This window comes from Symphalangus syndactylus, chromosome 6 (assembly GCF_028878055.3).
Source record: "Symphalangus syndactylus isolate Jambi chromosome 6, NHGRI_mSymSyn1-v2.1_pri, whole genome shotgun sequence".
In the NCBI taxonomy this organism is placed as follows: Eukaryota; Metazoa; Chordata; class Mammalia; order Primates; family Hylobatidae; genus Symphalangus; species Symphalangus syndactylus.
The window spans coordinates 93,019,161-93,039,980 of record NC_072428.2 but is presented as its reverse complement, the minus strand read 5'-3'; the positions used below and the strand labels follow the sequence as shown (position 1 = coordinate 93,039,980).

At 40.7% G+C, this 20,820-nt stretch overlaps 1 protein-coding gene across 13 annotated transcripts in view; it reads left to right on the top strand.

Moving 5' to 3' along the window:
- FBXL13 (F-box and leucine rich repeat protein 13) overlaps window positions 1–20,820 on the top strand; it is a 304,098-nt gene that overhangs the window by 161,901 nt on the left and 121,377 nt on the right. For all 13 annotated transcript variants that reach the window (XR_008658536.2, XR_008658544.2, XR_008658541.2 and 10 more), the window contains 2 exons: window positions 13–113; window positions 13,163–13,292. Coding sequence is in view for 1 of the 13 variants with exons in the window: in XM_055283477.2 (XP_055139452.1) it covers window positions 13–113; window positions 13,163–13,292 (231 nt within the window). In the remaining 12 variants the exon portion in view is untranslated. The remainder of the gene's footprint in view (window positions 1–12; window positions 114–13,162; window positions 13,293–20,820) is intronic.

The window sequence follows — 20,820 nt, the reverse complement described above, 5'->3', positions numbered from 1 at the left end:
TTTTTCATGCAGGATGAATCAATGAGACACATTTCTGAGGGCTGCCTGGGGGTCCTGTATCTCAATCTGTCTAACACAACTATCACCAACAGGACGATGCGACTCCTGCCGAGGTAATGTTTGTGTTATTTGTATGACACTGAAAATAATTATGCTCCCGAAGTCTCTGGCTGGCTCTAGCATTCTGCAAGAGCAGTGCTTCCTTTATCAACACTCCACCACTGTGGCACTGCTATTCTGATAAGGGGTCTGCTGCTTTCAAGTCCCTAAGGTGGTGCCTGAACTGGTCTGCCTTGGCTAGCATTTTTGTCACTCTTATAGCAGTGTGCCCAGTAGCTTGACTTAGACTTTGCCTGTTTCTTTCTGGTCCCCCATTCTGGGCATTCGAGCTGTCTGGCCCTTACATTCCAGTCTGGTGTCTGGGACCTTTTTTTTTTTTTTTTTTTTTTGAGACAGAGTCTTGCTCTGTCGCCCAGGCTGGAGTGCAGTGGCATGATCTCAGCTCATGGCAACCTCCGCCTCCTGGGTCCAAGCGATTCTCATGCATCAGCCTCCTGAGTAGTTGGGATTACAGGTGCCCACCACCACGCCTGGCTAATTTTTGTATTTTTAGTAGAGATGGGGTTTCTCCATGTTGGTCAGGCTGGTCTGAAACTCCTGACTTCAGGTGATCTGCCCACCTGGGCCTCCCAAAGCGCTGGAATTACAGGCATGAGCCACCACACCCAGCGGACCTCTTTATAATAGAATGCCAATATCCTGATTACCAAACTTTGAACACTTTTGTCCCAGATCCCTGTTCCCATGCTCTGGCTACCTGTTGAGACTCCCACCACCTCTTGGGAGCTTGACACTGGTTGTTTTTTGACCGTTTATGGAGTGTTGACAACATTGGACATGAATATTGCTTCTCTTTTTTGGAGGAGAAGGGACAGAATAACAAAAGAGTTGACAGAATATTCAAATTTATCGAAAATTTTTCTTTTTAGTTTGTTTTCAAACAGGGTCTTACTCTGTCGCCCAGGCTGCAGTGCAATGGTACAGTCATGGCTTACGGCAGCCTCAATCTCCTGGGTTCAAACAATCCTCCCACCTCAGCCTCCTGAGTAGCTGGGACTACAGGAGCATGCCACCATGCCCAGCTAGTTTTTGTATTTTTCTGTAGAGATGGGGTTTCATCATGTTGCCCAGGCTGGTCTCAAACTCCTAGGCTCAAATGATCTGCCCACTTGGGCCTCCCAAAGTGCTGGCATGAGACACCATGCCTGGCCCAATTATTCTTTATTTTCATTACAGAAAGGCCAGTCAGGAAGGGTATATGATCACACTAGGAGAGATTCAAATTTGACTTTGGAGAACATTTCTCAGACTATTGTGAAAGAATGAACTATTTTTGAGAATATAGCTTTTTTAAGCTCCTTTGAAAAATAACAGTGATGAGACATTTAGAAAAGCTTACACAGGCCGGGCACGGTGGCTCACGCCTGTAACCCCAGCACTTTGGGAGGCTGAGGCGGGCGGATCATGAAATCAGGAGATCGAGACCACGGTGAAACCCCGTCTCTACTAAAAAATACAAAAAATTAGCCGGGTGCAGTGGCGGGCGCCTGTAGTCCCAGCTACTCAGGAGGCTGAGGCAGGAGAATGGCATGAACCCGGGAGGCAGAGCTTGCAGTGAGCCGAGATTGCGCCACTACACTGCAGCCTGGGCGACAGAGCGAGACCCCATCTCAAAAAAAAAAAAAAAAAGAAAAGCTTACACAGAAAATTCTCGATGATAATTTTCTTTATCTTCTGACTCTAACCATTTTCTGCAAATGTGCCAGCCTAAGAAGTGACACCATATTTTCTATTTATCCCACTAATTAAGCTGCCACATTTTTAGTCAAATCTATAAAGCTTTCCCTTTGAAATTTCTTCTGATACTCTTAAACATAGAGAGTCTTCCTCCTGCCAGGCATTTAATATACATTTGCTTATTTTAGTGTGTTCTTGTATTTTTACTTAAATATATAATCAATCTAGAATTAATCTTGGTAGATGAATGAAGCGATGATCTAAATCAGGGGTCAGCAAACTACAACCCATGTGGCCCAAGGCCTGTTTTTTTGCAGTACATAAGCTAAGCATAGTTTTACTTTTTTTTTTTTTTTTTTGAGACGGAGTTTTGCTCTTGTTGCCCAGGCTGGAGTGCAATGGCGCGATCTCAGCTCACTGCAACCTTCGCCTCCCGGGTTCAAGCAATTCTCCTGCCTCAGCCTCCCAAGTAGCTCGGATTACAGGCATGTGCCACCACACCCGGCTAATTTTGTATTTTTAGTAGAGAGGGGTTTCTCTATGTTGGTCAGGCTGGCCTCAAACTCCTGACCTTAGGTGATCCGCCCTCCTTGGCCTCCCAAAGTGCTGGGATTACAAGTGTGAGCCACTGCGCCCAGCCTAGTTTTACATTTTAAATGTTGTTAAATAGGGAACAAATTATTTGAGCATCATTTATTGAACAAAATTTTTATCAAATGATGTGTGATTCCTTCTTATGTATCTAAAATTCTTTTTATTTATTTATTTTTTTTGAGATGGAGTCTTGCTCTGTCACCCAGACTGGAGTACACTGGCACAATCTTGGCTCACTACAACCTCCTCCTCCCAGGTTCAAAGCAATTCTCCTTCCTCAGCCTCCTGAGTAGCTGGGATTACAGGCGCCCGCCACCACGCCTGGCTAAGGTTTTTGTATTTTTAGTAGAGATGGGGTTTCACCATATTGGTCAGGTTGGTCTTGAACTCCTGACCTCGTGATCCGCCTGCCCCGGCCTCCCAAAGTGCTGGGATTACAGGCGTGAGCTACCGCGCCCGGCCCTAAAATTCTTATACAGGCAAGAAATACTTAAAACTCATTACTTTCTAACATTTTTCTGCATGTTACTTTATCTGTGTTCTTGTAGTTACTTATGTCCATTGTATCTCTACGGTGAAAATGCTACTGCACATTTTTTCCCAACTGTGTGTTTGGTGACCTCTCATTGATAGCTTGGAATTGGCCAGTATGGAAGTATTCTATACCATGGAAAACATCAAACACTACAAATCGGGGCTTGATTTATTGTTCAGTTGATTGTTTAGACTTAAAGTGATAGAGGACACAATGAATGAAGCAAATTAAATTTAAAAGTAGGTCATGTCTGTAGCCACGACATTGTGAAATAGCATAAAATATTGAGGAAATATTCTCTCAATACTTGAAAACTATTCTTTGATTTAGCAAAGAAGGCATTCACATCATTGCCAAGCAGATTTTGGACATACCTGTTTGACATATATCACTTGTGTCTTATTAATGTTAATAAAATAATTCATACTGGAACTGTAATCATTCTTCAATTTCTTTTTTTTTCTTTTCTTTTTTTTTTTTTTTTGAGACAGAGTCTTGCTCTGTCACCCAGGCTGGAGTGCAGTGGCACGATCTCTGCTCACTGCAAGCTCCTCCTCCCGGGTTCATGCCATTCTCCTGCCTCAGCCTCCCAAGTAGCTGGGACTACAGGCGCCCACCACCACACCCAGCTAATTTTTTTTTTTTTTTTGTATTTTTAGTAGAGACGGGGTTTCACTGTGTTAGCCAGGATAGTCTCAATCTCCTGACCTCGTGATCCGCCTGCCTCAGCCTCCTAAAGTGCTGGGATTACAGGCGTGAGCCACCGCGCCCAGCCATCATTCTTTAATTTCAACCATTGTTTGCCTGGCTACATTTTTAAGAGTTTCATTGACAAAAGTCAATGAAAACATTGTGTGAGAATTGATTGGCTACATGGAATTAACAGTAAAGAATATGGTATATTTTATCATTTGTAAGTTGCATGCTACACATCCTTTATATCCGCAAAATAGTAAACTATAAAATTTTATAGTAAATGCACATACATTTATATGCATACTTTTTTTGGAAAGCCAGTTGTTAGATACTTATCAGTAAACGAATAATTAAACTAGGAGCTAATTTATATTTTTTCATTTGCATGATTTGATTTCTTTCCTTTTAAAAGTAATAAAAAATATACAGTCATGAAATGACTTCTAAATAAGAATTTGGGAAAAGTTTGTATAATTTGATAAGTATTGTTTTAACTTTCTAAACCAACTATTCTATATTTGCTTTCCTCTTTCACCCAGTGATGTTTATTTATTTATTTATTTAATTTTGTTTTTTTTTTTTTTTGAGACAGTCTTCCTCTGTCGCCCAGGCTGGAATGCAGTGGCACGACCTCAGCTCACTCAACCTCTACCTCGCGGGCTCAAGCAAGTCTCCTGCCTCAGCCTCCTGAGTAACTGGGATTACAGGCATCTTCCACCACACTCTGCTAATTTTTGAATTTTAGTAGAGACGAGGTTTCATCATGTTGGCCAGGCTGGCCTCAAACTCTTGACCTCAAGTGATCCACCCACCTTGGCCTCCCAAAATGCTGGGATTACAGGTGTGCGCTACCATGCCTGGCCTTGACCCAGTGATATTTAGAGCAAAATTTTTGGTTCTAAGTAGTTGAAGTTTCTTAAGTTGAGCTTCTGCTTTTAATTAGGCACTCTGGTCAAGAAATATGGACTGAATTATTTCTACTTTTTGGAATTTATTGAGATTTCTTGGTAGACTAGTTTATAATTTCCAAAAATCATCCATGGATGCTTAAAACACAGCTTCTTTTATTTTTTATTTTTATTTTTTTTGAGATAGAATCTTGCTCTGTCACCCAGGCTAGAGTGCAGTGCTACGATCTCGGCTCACCGTAGCCTCCACCTCCTGGGTTCAAGCAATTTTCCTGCCTCAGCCTCCCAAGTAGCTGGGACTACAGGCATGTACCATAACACCCAGCTAATTTTTGTATTTTTAGTAGAGACGGGGTTTCACCACATTGGCCAGGCTGGTCTCAAACTCCTGACCTCAGGTGATCCACCCACTTCAGCCTCCCAAAGTGCTGGGATTACGGGCATGAGCCACTGTGCCCGGCCCAGAGATTTTTATAGAGAACAAAATTTCTTTGTGTATATACATATACATTCTTGATACATCATAATAATAGTGATATATTAGTTGCCTATTATGATCAAGCTTTTCTTTATTTTGATGTTATTTTACAACCTTATTAACAAAGGTTAATAAGCATCATGTTTCATTAGAGATTATAGCATTTATTCACATAAAATGATATTCTTTATGCTGGTTGATGTTTCTTTGCCTTGAATTCGTTTTGTTTTGAGACGGAGTCTCGCCCTGTTGCCCGGGCTGGAGTGCAATGAAGTGATCTTGGCTTACTGCAACCTCCCCCTCGCAGGTTGAAAGGATTCTCCTGCGTCAGCCTCCCAAGTAACTGGGATTACAGGTGCCCACCACCACACCAGGCTAATTTTTGTATTTTTAGTAGCGACAGGGTTTCACCATGTTGGCCAGGTCAGTCTCGAACTCCTGACCTCATGATCCGCCCGCCTCGGCCTCCCAAAGTGCTGGGATTACAGGTGTGAGCCACCACGCCCAGCCTGAAGTTTTTAACTGCTATCAACATAGTTAACCTTTGTTTTCTTTTGCTTGTTCTTTTTGTGGAATAACTACATTTCTCTGTATTTTTAACCTTTGTGATATGAGATTTTAGGTTTGTCTTTTATATGTAGCATGTAGCTAACTTCTATTTTTAAATTCATTCTCTTTGCCTTTTTAAGAGAGCAGTTTAAAAGATCAATATTTATTGTCAAAATTGAGTGTATGGGCCATGCGTGGTGGCTTGCTGTAACCCAGCAGTTTGGGAGGCAGAAGTGGGCGGACTGCTTGAGCCCAGGAGTTTGAGACCAGCTTGGGCAACATGGTAAAACTCCATCTCTACAAAAAAATACAAAAATTAGCGGGGTGTGGTGGCATGCACCTGTAGTCCCAGCTACTCAGGAGGCTGAGGTGGGAGGATCATTTGAGCATGGAGGTTGAGGCTGCAGTGAGTCGTGATTGTGCTGTGACAGAGTAAGACCCTATCTCAAGATAAAAAAAAAAGTGAGTGTATGGTTTTATTTTTATCATCTTGTTTTATCCTTTGATTTTTATGTTACTGCACTGTACTCAGTATTTCTGTCTTTTGCTCTGTGAACTATGTTTACTTGTATAATCTGAAGGTATTCGAAAGGTACATACACATTCTGTTGTGTATTCTAATTAGTGGCTATTGGCATGTTTTTAAAAACATACTTTAACAGGCATTTATCCAATTACCAAAGTCAAGATGAAACAATAACTTTTGACTCCTCCTGTGTTACACAATGATCTAATACATTTCAATTGTCCCTCTATTTCTCCCTTGAACTTGACACCCCTGCACACCTACTCCCCTGTATGAACACACATGGTATTTGTGGTTTTTGCTAATCATTTAACTTTCTTTTTAATATTGAATTGTAGTGTTTGCACTCAATATTGTAATTATATTTATAATGAGTATGTAGTCTTAACTCTAGGCCATTCATTATGGTCTTTTTTTCTCACAACTTACTTATTCTTTAGCCTTGATTTTGATTCATCTGATGATAACTGGAAATATAATTTTAAAAATCTTTTTTCAGTAAAGATGCATGAGAGTCAGATATTTTAGCCATTGATCTCTGAAAATGACTATTATCTTGGAGGATAAACAGAAACTTCTCTTCATGTATAGTTCTTGAATCATGTTCTGTATTTTATCTTTAAAACCCTAACATTTTAGATATTGGTCCATAAACTTTGATGTTTCAGGTTATAGAAAGTCTGAAGCTAGCATGATTTTTTGTTCCTTTGTTGGTAACCTATTTTTTCCTGCTAAGAGATGCTTGCAAGACTTTCCTTTTCTCTGAGAAATTACAGACATTTCCAAGCTTAATTGTGTTCCTTCAATTAATTTTTCCTGGTACCTTTTAAACCTTTTGAACACTAAAATGTATTTTTTCTCAGCTAGGGAAGGCATTTTTATTCTTAATGCTTCTATGCATTTGTTCAGAGTTTATCATAAGAATCTCCTTTTATTTTTAGATCCGATTTTATTCCTGTCCTTCAAAGTTGTCTCTTTCATCATTTTTATCTCTATATGCCTTTCCATTAGCATACTGCCTTCTCTGTAGCAGTAATTCTTGAAGTACATTTTAGGAACAGCAGTGTTCTGGTAAATGCTTAACAACTGGCTGGTGGCAAGGGTGAGGAGAAGCACCAATTCCTAGTGTTTACTGATTTCTGTGGTGTAAATAATTCCACTGTGGCCGATTTTAAGCTATCAACACAATGTCACTGAATGTGGAGTTGGGAAGAGATGCTAACAATCAACTCCCATGAGCTGTGCAAGCTGGCTCCAGTGACCACTGCAGGAGGTCCCTGAGGTTTCTCTAACACTGTTTCAGGAATTCCTTAAGGTCCTCCAGTCCTGTAATATTGAATACCACTCAGTACTTTCTTTAGGCATTCTGTACTGTGATATATAAGTGTGTGTATATATGTGTGTATGTGTATATATATGAATATATGTACATGTATGTATGTGCATAAACATAGAAAAAGAGTATTATAAAATCCATAAATCATTGGTGAAAATCTGAACTTACAAAGTAGATGATTTGGGAGCCGTTTTTTTGTTTTGTTTTGTTTATAGAGGGGGCCTTGCTCTTTCACCCAGGCTAGAGTGTAGTGTGATGATAGCTCGCTGTAGCCTCACACTTCTGGGCACGTGCAGCTAAATCTTAAAAATCTTTGGTAGAGACAAGATCTCACTATGTTCCCCAGGCTGGTCTCAAACTCACGGCCTCAAGCAATCCTCTTGCCTCAGCTTCCCAAAGTGCTGGGGTTACACAGGCATGATCCACTCTGTGTGACCCAGGGTGTAGTTTATATCACATTACAAATTATTTTTTAACTTAAAACATATTTATTTTCAATTATACATTGAAATAGCTTTTTTTCTCCTTAGAAATTGAAGGTAATATGACAGCTATGCATATCTTCTTAGGGACATTTATTTTACAAATGAAGTTATACCTTTAGTAGGCAATAGATAGAAAAGTAGGACCCAAAATAAGAATTTTGTTTGGCTTTTCCTTCTAGTTCTTGCCATTGAGAGAATATTCAGAATAGATACTATTTGATACTGATTTTTTTTGCCATATAAAAAAGTATACTAAGTTATCTATGATAAAAATACATTTCATAATGATTCTCTGTTTTTGCTCTATTTTCCATTGTTTCAAATATGCTTGGATATGCAAAAATGTTCTTGAAACTGTAAATAACCAGAGAAATGTTGGTTGTTTCTGCTGTCATTCTCTCTTCATTGCTTTTAGTATTTCTTTCCAAAAAAAGCACTTGCCAAAAGAAAAATGTAATTTGTTTGTCCTTGGCAACAATGATTTGCCAGATTTTTATTTGAATATTTTTTCTCACTTCTTTGGGGACTTGTTCAGTTTTCTAAAGCTGAAAATAAGGGCTGCCTAAAGCTCATGCCCATTCCAGGAAAGTTGTTGCCTCTAAATATTTCCGGAATTAAACACTTTCTATGTATTCCTATTGTCACAACCTAGGTGGCACTCTCAGCACCTCATCTGGCACAGTATCCTGGTGGTGCTGCCTCTGGTCTCTCCTCCCTTCAATCTGCTCTGTCTCACGTTACAAGAAGTGTCATCCTGGAACAATCTTCTTATCATGTGTTTGACATGCTTAAGGTCTAGGTTCTTCCCTTACTCTCCGTTAACATTATCCAACCAAACTTCTCTGCCTAGGTTTCCCAAGAGAAGCCCTTAACTCCAGTCATCTGATTGCTGCATGCTTCACATTCTCTATAGCTGCAGTGCCTTTCTCCTTCTAATGGCTAATCTACAGCCTTCACACCTTAAGTCTCGCCATCTACCAGAAGTCTGCAGTGATTTTTCCTTTTCCTGAATTATAATAACAACATTCATTCACTTGTTCACCATGTATTGATCAACTAGTATGTGCAAGGTGTTCTCACTGGGCATACAGTGCTGAGTAAAGCTATTATGATCTTTGCTCTTTAATTGAGTCTTAAATGCTATAGTGGAGTAGTATCCAATTGTTTTTTATATAGATGAATTGACCTTTCAATTGGCTTGGAAATTTCTTATTGTCAGGAACTATCATGATCTATAGTCTCACCAGTGCCCATCAAAGTGGGGCAGACAGAGTAAGCTGTTGTCTTGACTGGACAACTTCAAAGTCCACCCTGTAAATAGAAGGCCAGATCACTCCATTTAGGTTTTCTGCAGAATTCTGTTACTTGAAATGCCTCTGTGAAACCAAAGAGCCCAACACTCAACTCAAAAGAATCCATATGCAAATTCCCTCTTTTACAGAGTAGGCCTTGTCTTGGTGATTTTTTTCGGAGAATTTTTTATTTAAATACCTACTTTTCCATTCATCTTAGTAGTAAGTCCTTCAGGTGTTAGAAATTTAACACAAATGACTTCAATTCTTTACTGGAAAAAAACCCAAAAGAAAGGAGAAAAAAAAATCTTTGTAGTTTCTATAAGAATTGTAATTTCTCTAAAGATTATAGTAGTAGCAGAAAAATAAATAAATCACAAAGAGAGGACTCACACTCCCGCAATAAGAAACAGTTATCAAATAATTAGAAAAAGATAAAAACAAGCTGTAAACATTGACTCAAAGCAGAATTAGAATTACCAAGTGTTCTCTGGGCTGGGAAAATGATGAATCAGATCTTACTCATGTAGGGGACACGTGTCTTTGCCAAAATTCAGAATAAAGAGTATCAGTATTGCACAAAATTTGCCACCTGTGATTTTGCTGTCAACTGACACTTTTCCCGTCCCTAGCGGCTTTAAGTCTGCAGAACTGTAAATCCCTAGAAAGGCCTACAGGGCCACTCAAGATTCCTGAGCTTTGCCTTCAAACTGATGGTTCCATGAGGTTCCACTGTGAAAAGAGCTATCCAGAGATTTTCAATCCAGGAGTCACTTAGTCTAATGAACAGCCTCTTTTATCTAAACCAGGAGCTCTTAACTGGGGAGCAGTGGATTTCCCCAAGAGGATCAGGGCTAGAATTCAGGAGCTCCATGAATTTTAATGGGGGGATGTAAAAAACTCATCTCAGGTGCAGTGGTTCACGCCTGTAATCCCAGCACTTTGGGAGGCTGAGGTGGGCGGAGCACCTGAGGTGAAGAGTTTTGAGACCAGTCTGGCCAATGTGTTAAAACCCTGTCTTTAATAAAAATACAAAAAAAATTAGCCAGGCGTGGTAGCGGGTGCCTGTAATCCCAGCTACTTGGGAGGTTGAGGCAGGAGAATCACTTGAGCCTGGGAGGTGGAGGTTGCAGTGAGCCGAGATCAAGCCATTGCACTCCAGCCTGGGTAACAGAGCGAGACTCCATCTCAAAAAAAAAAGAAGAAACTCATCTCTACTTTTATTAACTGTAATTGAAATGTAGGTAAGAACTACAGAAGTATTAGCAGTCTCTGGGACATTTTTACTTATATAAATCACAAATATATTCTTATCACATTTCAATTGTTATAAGTATTTCAAAATATCACTGATACTTCACAATCACAGCAGTTATTAGAACTGCCACAAAATCTTATTTAATATGTTAATAAAGAAACACATATATTACTATTCTACTCACTTGTTTTTTTATTTGATAATTGTGTATTTCAATATAATTGGCTGTTTTTGTAATCTTACATATTTTATTTTATGCATTTAAAAACATTATGCCAAGAAAGGGGCCAGAGACCCCAGCTGCCAAAAGCCAAAGGTGTCTGTGACATTAAAAAAAGTTAAGAGCTCCTAGCTCAATTCTCATTTTTGATATTTGTTAACTGATCACATGGATTTAAAGAAATTGAATACTAGGTGTAGATCAGGGTATACATTCAATGTGAAATCCTTCAAACTCTTGGAATTATTGTATGCAACACTCTTGGAGATAAGTATCCATTTCATTAAATGGAAGAATAATACAAACTCCATAAAAATAGTGAATGTGTTACTATCATTTCACATAGTAGTAGCAATAATATTACATATAGTTTTAAATCTTCTATTATGTCCCTGACGATTTTGATTGTTAAAATCACCCTCAAGATAATACTGTTACTTCTGTATTCTCATTTAATTGTCACACCTTTAAAGGGAACAAGCAGATCAGATTACATCCATGTTCCAGATGAGAAAACTGAGGTTCAGGAAAGCTGGAGGCCCCACAGTTGATCAGTGTAAAAAAAAAAAAAAAAAAAAAAAAGATAATATTTTAATCTCCACTTAACAAATGAGAAAACAATCTCTGAGAGGTTAGGGAGGTTGCAGTAAGTGTCAGGGCTTGGATTTACATCTCATTTGGCCAGATTCAAAAACCTTGTGTATTTTGCATTGTGTCATGCAGCCTGCCTCACAACTCCTTTCTACAGATTATAGAGCTGAAGGATTGCTAGAAATGACACCCTGATGCCCCTCTCCCCACCCCAGGAAAATTGTACTCAGTTGAATCACAGGGTATACCCAAGGGAGAGGAAGATAACGCATTTCCAAAACTTTAGCACAGCTCAGTCCACTCGAAGGCCCCAAGAGAGGGGGCGTGTCTTTGGGCCTGCTTTCTCCTTCAGGCCCTGCCCACCTAGTCACTGGTGAGTCCAAAGCCTTCCGCGTCGCTCTGTCAAATCTCACGTACACAGCCATTCCCAGATCGGAATGTGTGTTCTGAATCAAGTAATTAGCTGTGGAATGCAAATCATTATATCATATAGATGTGTTTTTCAAAATCTGATTAATGGTCAGTGCTTGTATATCTTATTTCCCATTTATGGTAAACTTTATTCACCTGTGTGATTTTGAGAGGCAGAGAAGTATTTTCTCCTCACTTTTCATTCTTTTTGCTTTCTAATTTCCTATTAAGCTGTTGCAGATCACAAACTAAGAGCATGATTGCTAATTCCATTAGAAGAGCAGGCAGTAGTGGGAGTCCTTGACCTCTTAAAAAGTGCCAGGCTTTCCGGGCACAGTGGCTCACGCCTGTTCCGAGCACTTTGGGAGGCCGAGGCGGGCGGATCACCTGAGGTCAGGAGCTCGAGGCCAGCCTGGCCAACATGGTGAAACCCTGTCTCTACTAAAAATACAAAAATTAGCTGGACATGTTGGCACGCTCCTATAATCCCAGCTACTTGGGAGGCTGAGGCAGGAGATCACTTGAACCAGGGGATGGGGGAGCAGGGAGGAGGTTGCAGTGAGCCAAGATCTCACCATTGCACCCCAGCCTGGGCAACAAGACGGAAACTTCGTCTCAAAAAAAAAAAAAAAAAAAAAAAAGTTCCAGGCTTTGGAGGGCTTGGGAAATTGTCCACAGAGTGTCCTCAAACTGCCAGCCCTCATATGGTAGTACAGGCTCATCCTAACTACCCTCCTTTTTTCTAGAAGCTGTCATTTTGGTTATTGTGGTAATACCATATTTAATCTGTTTCAACTCCAGCGAGATTTATAGTCTCTGATGTTGCTTTTAATTCTTCTTATGTGTTGCCCGCTTATTTGCAAACTGGTCTTCTTAATCCATGCTTAAACTCTGCATATCAATTAGTCTTTCTTCAACTATAATAATGAAACTGTCACAAACTTATGCATATTTAAACCTATTTTTTAAACTCATTTGCTTATCAGATCTATTTTAAGAGCATGGTTATGTTCAGTTTTGCCTTGTCCCAAATCCTCACTCTCCTGTAACAGTCTCCATTTAAATGTTTACAAAGGATTTGTCCTTTTATATATTTTGCACATTATTTTGGTACTGCAGAGATAAAACCTAAAAGCAACAATAAACTGCAAATTTGGTTTCACTTCCAAACAATATGATTGCCTCCCCCACCTCACACACACCAAAAAAGCTTTATCCCAGTCAACTTTCTTAAAAATCTAGGCAAATGTTATTGAATTATTAATACTTTCACTTGAAATGTATTACAATTATGTGTTACCTTATATAACACTGTAGTCTCCTTTAATTAATAGGTAGAGAGTTAACAGTAGAGTTAAATGTTGAACATCTGCAAGAAGAAGAGTTGAATTTACAGTTTTCTTTGTCATAGTGGCTTAAGAAAGATTTGAGAGAACAACTGAAGTATAATACTTTCCTTCCTCTCTTTCTTGCCTTGTCTTTTCAGGCACTTCCACAACTTACAGAATCTTAGTTTGGCTTATTGCAGACGGTTCACAGACAAAGGCTTACAGTACCTGAACTTGGGGAATGGATGCCACAAGCTCATCTATCTGGACCTCTCCGGCTGCACCCAGGTTTGTCTTTCAGTCTTCTCTTTGCCGTGGTGTGTGAGGAAGTTCTCCAGAGAACGGGCTGCATTCAGCCCTCACGTTATACTAATGCTGTGCAAGGACTGCAGCACACTTTTCAGAGGTTTTAAATTACATAGCCCCAGCTGCTGAAATTTTCCCCAGGATCGCTACTATAGGCTCTTGGCTTCCTTCCACTGGAGTGTCACACAGACAAACAGGCAGAGCTCATTGGATGAGGAAACGGACCACTTTTGTGGAGACAGTCTGAGTACAAGTCTAAAGCAGAGTCCAAGTCCTGAAAACTCTGGAGTTGCTACCAAGACACAAACAAAGAGAATGTTTTGAGGGAGAATTTTGCACGGGATTCCTGAAAAGTCAATTAACTCCCACATGGGTTTTTTTTTTGGGTAAAATGCTATAAGTGATAAATAGGAAAAGAAAATACAACAAAAACTCATAATTTAAAAAATTGCATTACACCCTTGGGCTGAATAACATGAAGATTTGAGATCTGCGTGGGAAAATATTTTAAGTTTGAGGGAACAGGACTTGGAAAGTTGGGCAGAAAATTGGATCAAATTGCGGAGGATAGGGCATGGCACTTTGGAAGTAGCTACTGCCTCATTGATAGTTTCTTCTGCTTTAATTTCAAAAGATTTAAGCCATAATTCTCTTAACTTATTTTCTTCTTCCTCTCTGTGTATTTTATTAATTTGGTGTCATAGTATGTTCATTATTCTATGAGAATAATATAATAGCACAGGTGAGAACTGGCTGAAATATTGATAGTTATCATTTCTTGAGTCATTACCGTATGCCAAGCATTGTGTTGAGTGCTATACACAGATCAGATTTACTTCTGATACAATGCTGTGGTGGTGTGTATTTACTATGCTTATTTACAAATGAAGAGACCAAGGCTCAGGGTGGTTGAATAAGTTGCCCAAGTTTGCACAGCTGATGAAAGCACATAGTACTAGTACAGTTTTAAGCATCTGTTGGTAGATACTGGGGCAGGCAGAGTTCCCTGGGATAGCAAGAAATACAGGGGCAGCACGGGTTTCTCCCCCAGGGTTCTTGAATGGATAGAATTCTTACCTAGTCACCTCCACTGACATCTTGTGGTATCCTGATGCACTGGGTGGTCTGGAGGGAGTTGGGGCAAGGAGGGGAGGATTCTAAGTTAGGGCTGTAAACATCTAACATTCATATTTGTTTAAAACTGATCTGCTGATGTGTAGCTTTTTAAACATCAACATCTACCATAACTTTATGACTGAGATGGCACTGACGTTCTCCTCAGCATGACTGAATTTTAGACCGGCTTCTTACTGACTCTAGGCCCTGACTTCTTGTTTTCTTGTTTCTTAGAGCATTTGTTTTAGAAAACTTGGAATTGTAAGTTTTTTCTCTGCCTACCTTGAGATGTCTTTTTAACAAAAGCTTCTTGACAGTTTTACAACTCAGGAAAGTCTTCCTCAACGATCGGGGATCTATCCCTTTGATATATAATCATCAAAGAAGATATCCCTCAGTTCCTGTGGGTGGGTAGAAGCCTAACTTTGGTGGGCACCAATTAGCAAACGCCAGTGGCCCAATCACAGAGAAAAATACTTGCAAACTCAGGAACAACTTAATGTGCTTGACATATCTCACTCATAAGCCTCCCCCTTAACTATAAATCCTTCACTACTTTTCTAACTCGCCCTTGTGCTTAAACCCTCCTCATGGTATGACTTACCTCCTTGTTCTTCTCAGTTTCTCAATTACCATGAGGCAATTATTGTAGCAACAACACACAAATATATACACAAGTGTCCTAAGGATAAATATTCTCAGACACAGTAAAGTTGAAATGAGAGGCTTCAAATCTATGACCTACTGCCCAGATATGCATACAAAACACACATAATTGGAGGAGGTGGAGCAAGGTGGTGGAACAGAAGGCTCCACCCATTGTTCCCCACCCAAGGACACCAAGTTAACAACTATCTACAGAGAAAAAACACCTTCGTATGCTTTTAGGCTGGGCGCAGTGGCTCATGCCTGTAGTCCCGGCATTTTGGGTGGCTGAGGCAGAAGGATGACTTGAGGCCAGGAGTTCAAGACCAGCCTGGGCAACATGGTGGGACCCACATCTCTACCAGAAATGCAAAAAATTGGCCAGGCATGGTGGTGCATGCCTCTGGTCCCAGCTGCCTGGGAGGCTGAGGTGGGAGGATTGACTGAGCTTGGGAGGTTGAGGCTGCAGTGAGCTGTGATCCCACCACTGCATTCCAGCCTGGGAGACGGAGTGAGACCTTGCCTCAAATAATTAAGTAAATTTGTTAATGCTTTTCTCTTGCACACCTGTATTTTGTTAGGAGTGTTGGCTGTCACCCTTATGGGTGAAAAAAGGTATCGTACCTTTCTGCCCCATAGTACTAACAGGACAGAGACCACAGGTGTCTAATAGCTGCTTGGTGGTGGTAAGGGGCAAGGGGAGCAGTGCATGGGGATTCACGTGGTGTCTAAGAAGGTGGCATCCAGCAGGGCGTAGACTCTGTTTTCTGTGACAAACTGGAAAACAGAGATTGGAGCCCAAGCCACCCTGAAGCACACACCATGCTGAGAGCTTTTCCCGGGCATCGCATACAGCACTCCGTGTGAATAAAGACCCCCTCCCCCCAACACACAAAGGAAAAAAAAAAGAAAGAAAAAGAAAAAACACCTTCATAAGAACCAAAAATCAGATGAGCAGTCGTCGTACCTGGTTTTAACTTCATATGGCTGAAAGAGTCACTGAAGAGATAGAAACAATAGTCCTGAATCGCCAGTGCCACCCCTCCAGCATGGTGCAGAGAGCCTCTCTGGGTGCTGGCGAAGGGAAAATACAGCAATTGTGAGGCATTGAACTCAGTGCTGTCCTGTTGGATCAGAGAGGAAAACTGGACCAAACTCAGCTGATGCCCACCCACGGAGGGAGCATTTAACCCAGGCCTAGACACAGGGGAATTGCCAGTCCCAGCAGTCAGAACTTGAGTTCTGCAAACCTCACCACCGAGGGCTACAGTGCGCTGTGCCTCCAGGTAAACTTGAAAGGCAGTCTAGGCCTTAAGGACTGTAAATCTTAGGCAAATCCTAGTGCTCAACTAGGCCCAGAGACAGTGGACTGAGGGGTACATGACATACTGAGACACGAGCTGGAGCAGCCAAGGGAGTAGTGGCATTGCCCCTCAACCAGCCCCAAGCCGCACAGCTCATCAATCCAAAAGAGACCCCTTCCTTTCCCTTGAGGAGAGGAGAGGGAAGAGTGGGGAGGACTTTGTCTTGCATCTTGGATACCAGCTCAGCCACGGCAGGATAGGGCACCAGCCAGAGTCGTAAGGCCCTCGTTCCAGGTTCTAGCTCCCAAGTTACATTTCTAGACACACCCTGGGCCAGAAGGGAACCTGCTGCCTTGAAGGAAGGGACCCAGTCCTGGCAACATTCATCTCCTGCTAACTGAAGAGCCCTTGGGCCCTGAATAAATAGCAGCAGTACCCAGCTACTGGGACCTAGCTGTCCCAGGTGAGGCAGCATTCACCACAGGCTGACTTAAGAGCCCTTGGGCCATAAGAGAACATCATTGCTAGCCTGGCAATACTCTTCATGGCCTGGGGTGGCGGTGGCTACAGGGTAAGGTTCCTCTACCTTTGGAAAGGGGCGGAAGAGTGGGAAGGACTGCATCCTATAGTTTGCATGCCAGCTCAGCTGTAATGCAGTAGAACACCAAGTAGACGTCTAAGGTTTTTGACTCTAGTCCCTGATTCCCAGAGGGCACCCAAGGACTCACCTGGGGTCTGGGGGACCTCACCACCCTGAAGAGAAGGACACAGGCCTGGCTGGCCTTGCCATCTGTTGATTGTAGAGCCCCAGGGCCTTCAGCGAACAATGGCAGTAGCCAGGAAGTGGTTACAGCAGGCCTTGGGCAAGGCCCAGTGCTATGATATCTTCAGGTCTGACCCAGTGCAATCATAGTGGTGGAGGCCACAGGGGTGCGCTTGTTTCACTCTACCACCAGTTTTGGGTGGCTCAGAACAGAGAGAGAGAGACTCTGTTTGGGAAACAGAAGGGAAGAGAACAAGAGCCTCTGCCTGGTAATCCAGAGAATTCTTCCAGATCTTGTCTCAGACCATCAAGGTGGTACCTTGACAAGTGTGCAACAACCACAGCATTACTGGGCTTGGGGTGCCCCCTAAAGCAGATACAGCTTAGATTACAACACTCAAGTCCTTTCAAATATCTGGAAGGCCTTCCCAAGAAGGATGGCTACAAATAAGCCCAGGCAGTGAAGACTACAATAAATACCTAACTCTTCAATGCCCAGACACCGAAGAATACTGGCATCAATATCATCCAGGAAAACATGACCTTACCAAATGAACTAAATAAGGCACCAAGGGGCAATCCTGGGGAAACAGAGATATGTAATCTTTCAGAAAGAGAATTCAAAGTAGCTATGTTGAGGAAACTCAAATGAATTCAAGATAACACAGAGAAGAAATTCAGAATTCTATCAGATAAATTTAACAAAGAGATTGAAATAATTAAAAAGAAACAAATTCTGGAGCTGAAAAATGCAATTGGTGTATTGAAGAATGCATCAGAGTCCTTTAATAGCAGAATTGATCAAACAGAAGAATTAGTGAGCTTAAAGACTATTTGAAAATATGCAGTCAGAGGAGACAAAAGAAAAAAGAATGAGTCTTTATAGCAGCATGATTTATAATCATTTGGGTATATACCCAGTAATGGGATGGCTGGGTCAAATGGTATTTCTAGTTCTAGATCCTTGAGGAATCGCCACACTGTCTTCCACAATGGTTGAACTACTTTACAGTCCCACCGACAATGTAAAAGTGTTCCTATTCCTCCACATCCTCTCCAGCACCTGTTGTTTCCTGACTTTTTAATGATCACCATTCTAACTGGTGTGAGACAGTATCACATTGTGGTTTTGATTTGCATTTCTCTGATGGCCAGTGATGATGAGCATTTTTTCATGTGTCTTTTGGCTGCATAAATGTCTTGTTTATTGCAGCACTATTCACAATAGCAAAGACTTGGAACCAATCCAAATGTCCATCAATGATAGACGGGATTAAGAAAATGTGGCACATATACACCATGGAATACTATGCAGCCATAAAAAAGGATGAGTTCATGTCCTTTGTAGGGACATGGATGAGACTGGAAACCATCATTCTCAGCAAACTATCGCAAGGACAGAAAACCAAACATCACATGTTCTCCCTCATAGGTTGAACGGTGAGAACACTTGGACACAGGGTGGGGAACATCACACACTGGGGCCTGTTGTGGGGTGGGGGGACAGGGGAGGGATAGCATTAGGAGATATACCTAATGTAAATGACGAGTTAATGGGTGCAGCACACCAACATGGTACACGTATACATATGTAACAAACCTGCACGTTGTGCACGTGTACCCTAGAACTTAAAGTATAATAATAAAAAAAAAAGAATGAAAAACAATGAAGCACACCTACGGGATCTAGAAAATAGCTTCAAAAAGGCAAATCTAAGAATTATTGGCCTTAAGGAGGAGGTAGACAAAGTTTATTCAAAGGGAAATAACACAGCCTGGCCAACACGGTGAAACTCTGTCTCTACTAAAAATATAAAAATTAGCCAGACATAGTGGTGGGTGCCTGTAATCCCAGCTACTCAGGAGGCAGAGGCAAGAGAATTGTTTGAACCCGGGAGGTGGAGGTTGCAGTGAGACAAGGTTGTGCCACTGCACTCCAGCCTGGGCAACAGAGGGAGACTCAGTCTCAAAAAAAACAAACAAACAAACAATCAAACAAACAAACAAAAACCAAAGGGATAATACCAGAGAATCTCCAGAAACCTAGAGAAAGATATAAATATCCAAGTACAAGAAGGTTATAGGACATCAAGCAGATCTAACCCAAAGAAGACTACTTCAAGGCATTTAATAACCAAGCTCCCAAAGGTCCAGGACAAAGAGAGGATCCTAAAGGCACCAAGAGAAAAGAAACAAATAACATACAATAGAGCTCCAATACATTTGGCAGCAAACTTTTCAGTGTAAACCTTACCTGCCAGAAGAGAATGATATGACATTTTTTAAATGCTGAAGGAAAAAAACTTTTACCCTAGAATAGTATATCTGGCAAAAATATCCTTCAAACATGAAGGAGAAATAAAGACTTTCCCAGACAAAAGCTGAGGGACTTCATCAATTGTCCTGTCCTACAAGAAATGCTAAAGGGAGTACTTCAATCAGAAAGAAAAGCAAGCAATAAATAATCACCTGAAGTTGCAAAACTCACCAGTAATAGTAAGTACACAGAAAAGCACAGAATTTTATAACACTATAACTGTGGTGTGTAAACTACTCTTATCCTAAGTAGGAAGACTAAATGATGAACCAATTAAAAATAACTACAACAACTTTTCAAGACATAATCAGTACAATGAGATATAAATAGAAGCATCGAAAAGTTAAAAAGTGGGGCAGGGGGACAAAGTTAAAGCATAGTGATATGGTTTGGCTGTGTCCCTGCCCAAATCTCATCTTGAATTCCCATGTGTTGTGGGAGGTAGTTGAATCATGGGGGCAAGTCTTTCCCATGCTGTTCTCATGACAGTGAATAAGTCTCACAAGATCTGATGGTTTTATCAGGGGCTTCCGCTTTTGCATCTTTCTCATTTTTTTCTTGCTGCCACCATGTAAGAAGTGCCTTTTGCCTCCCACCATGATTCTGAGGCCTCCCCAGTCATGTGGAACTGTAAGTCCAATTAAACCTCTTTTTCTTCCCAGTCTCAGGTATGTCTTTATGAGCAGCATGAAAACAGACCAATAGACATAGAATTTTTATTAGTTTTTGTATGTTTATATGTTTGTTTATGCAAACAGTGTTAAGTTGTTATCAGGTTAAAACAATGGGTTTATAGGCTAGTATTTGCAAGCCTTATGGTAACTTCAAGCCAAAAATCATACAGTAGATACACAAAAAAGTAAAAAGCAAGAAATTAAATAATATCACCAGAGAAAATTGCCTTCAGTTGAAGACAGGAAGGAAAGAAAGAAGAAAAAGACCACAAAACAACCAGAAGACAGATAACAAAATAGCAGGAATAAGTAGGTCCTTACTTATCAATAATAATATTGAATGTAAATGGAGTAAACTCTCCAATGAAAAGATATAGAATGACTGAATGGATGAAAAAACAAGATACATTGATCTCTTGCCTACAAGAAACAGACTTCATCTATAAAGACACACATGGACTGAAAATAAAAGAATAGAGAAAGATATTCCATGCCAATGAAAACCAAAAAAGAATGGGAGTCACTACACTTATATCAGACAAAATAGGTTTAAAACCAAAACTATAAGAACAGACAAAGAAGGTCACTATGTAATGATAAAGGAGCCAATTCAGCAAGAAGATATAACAATTTTAAATATATATGCACCCAACACTGGAGCACCCAGATATATAAAGCAAATATTATTAGT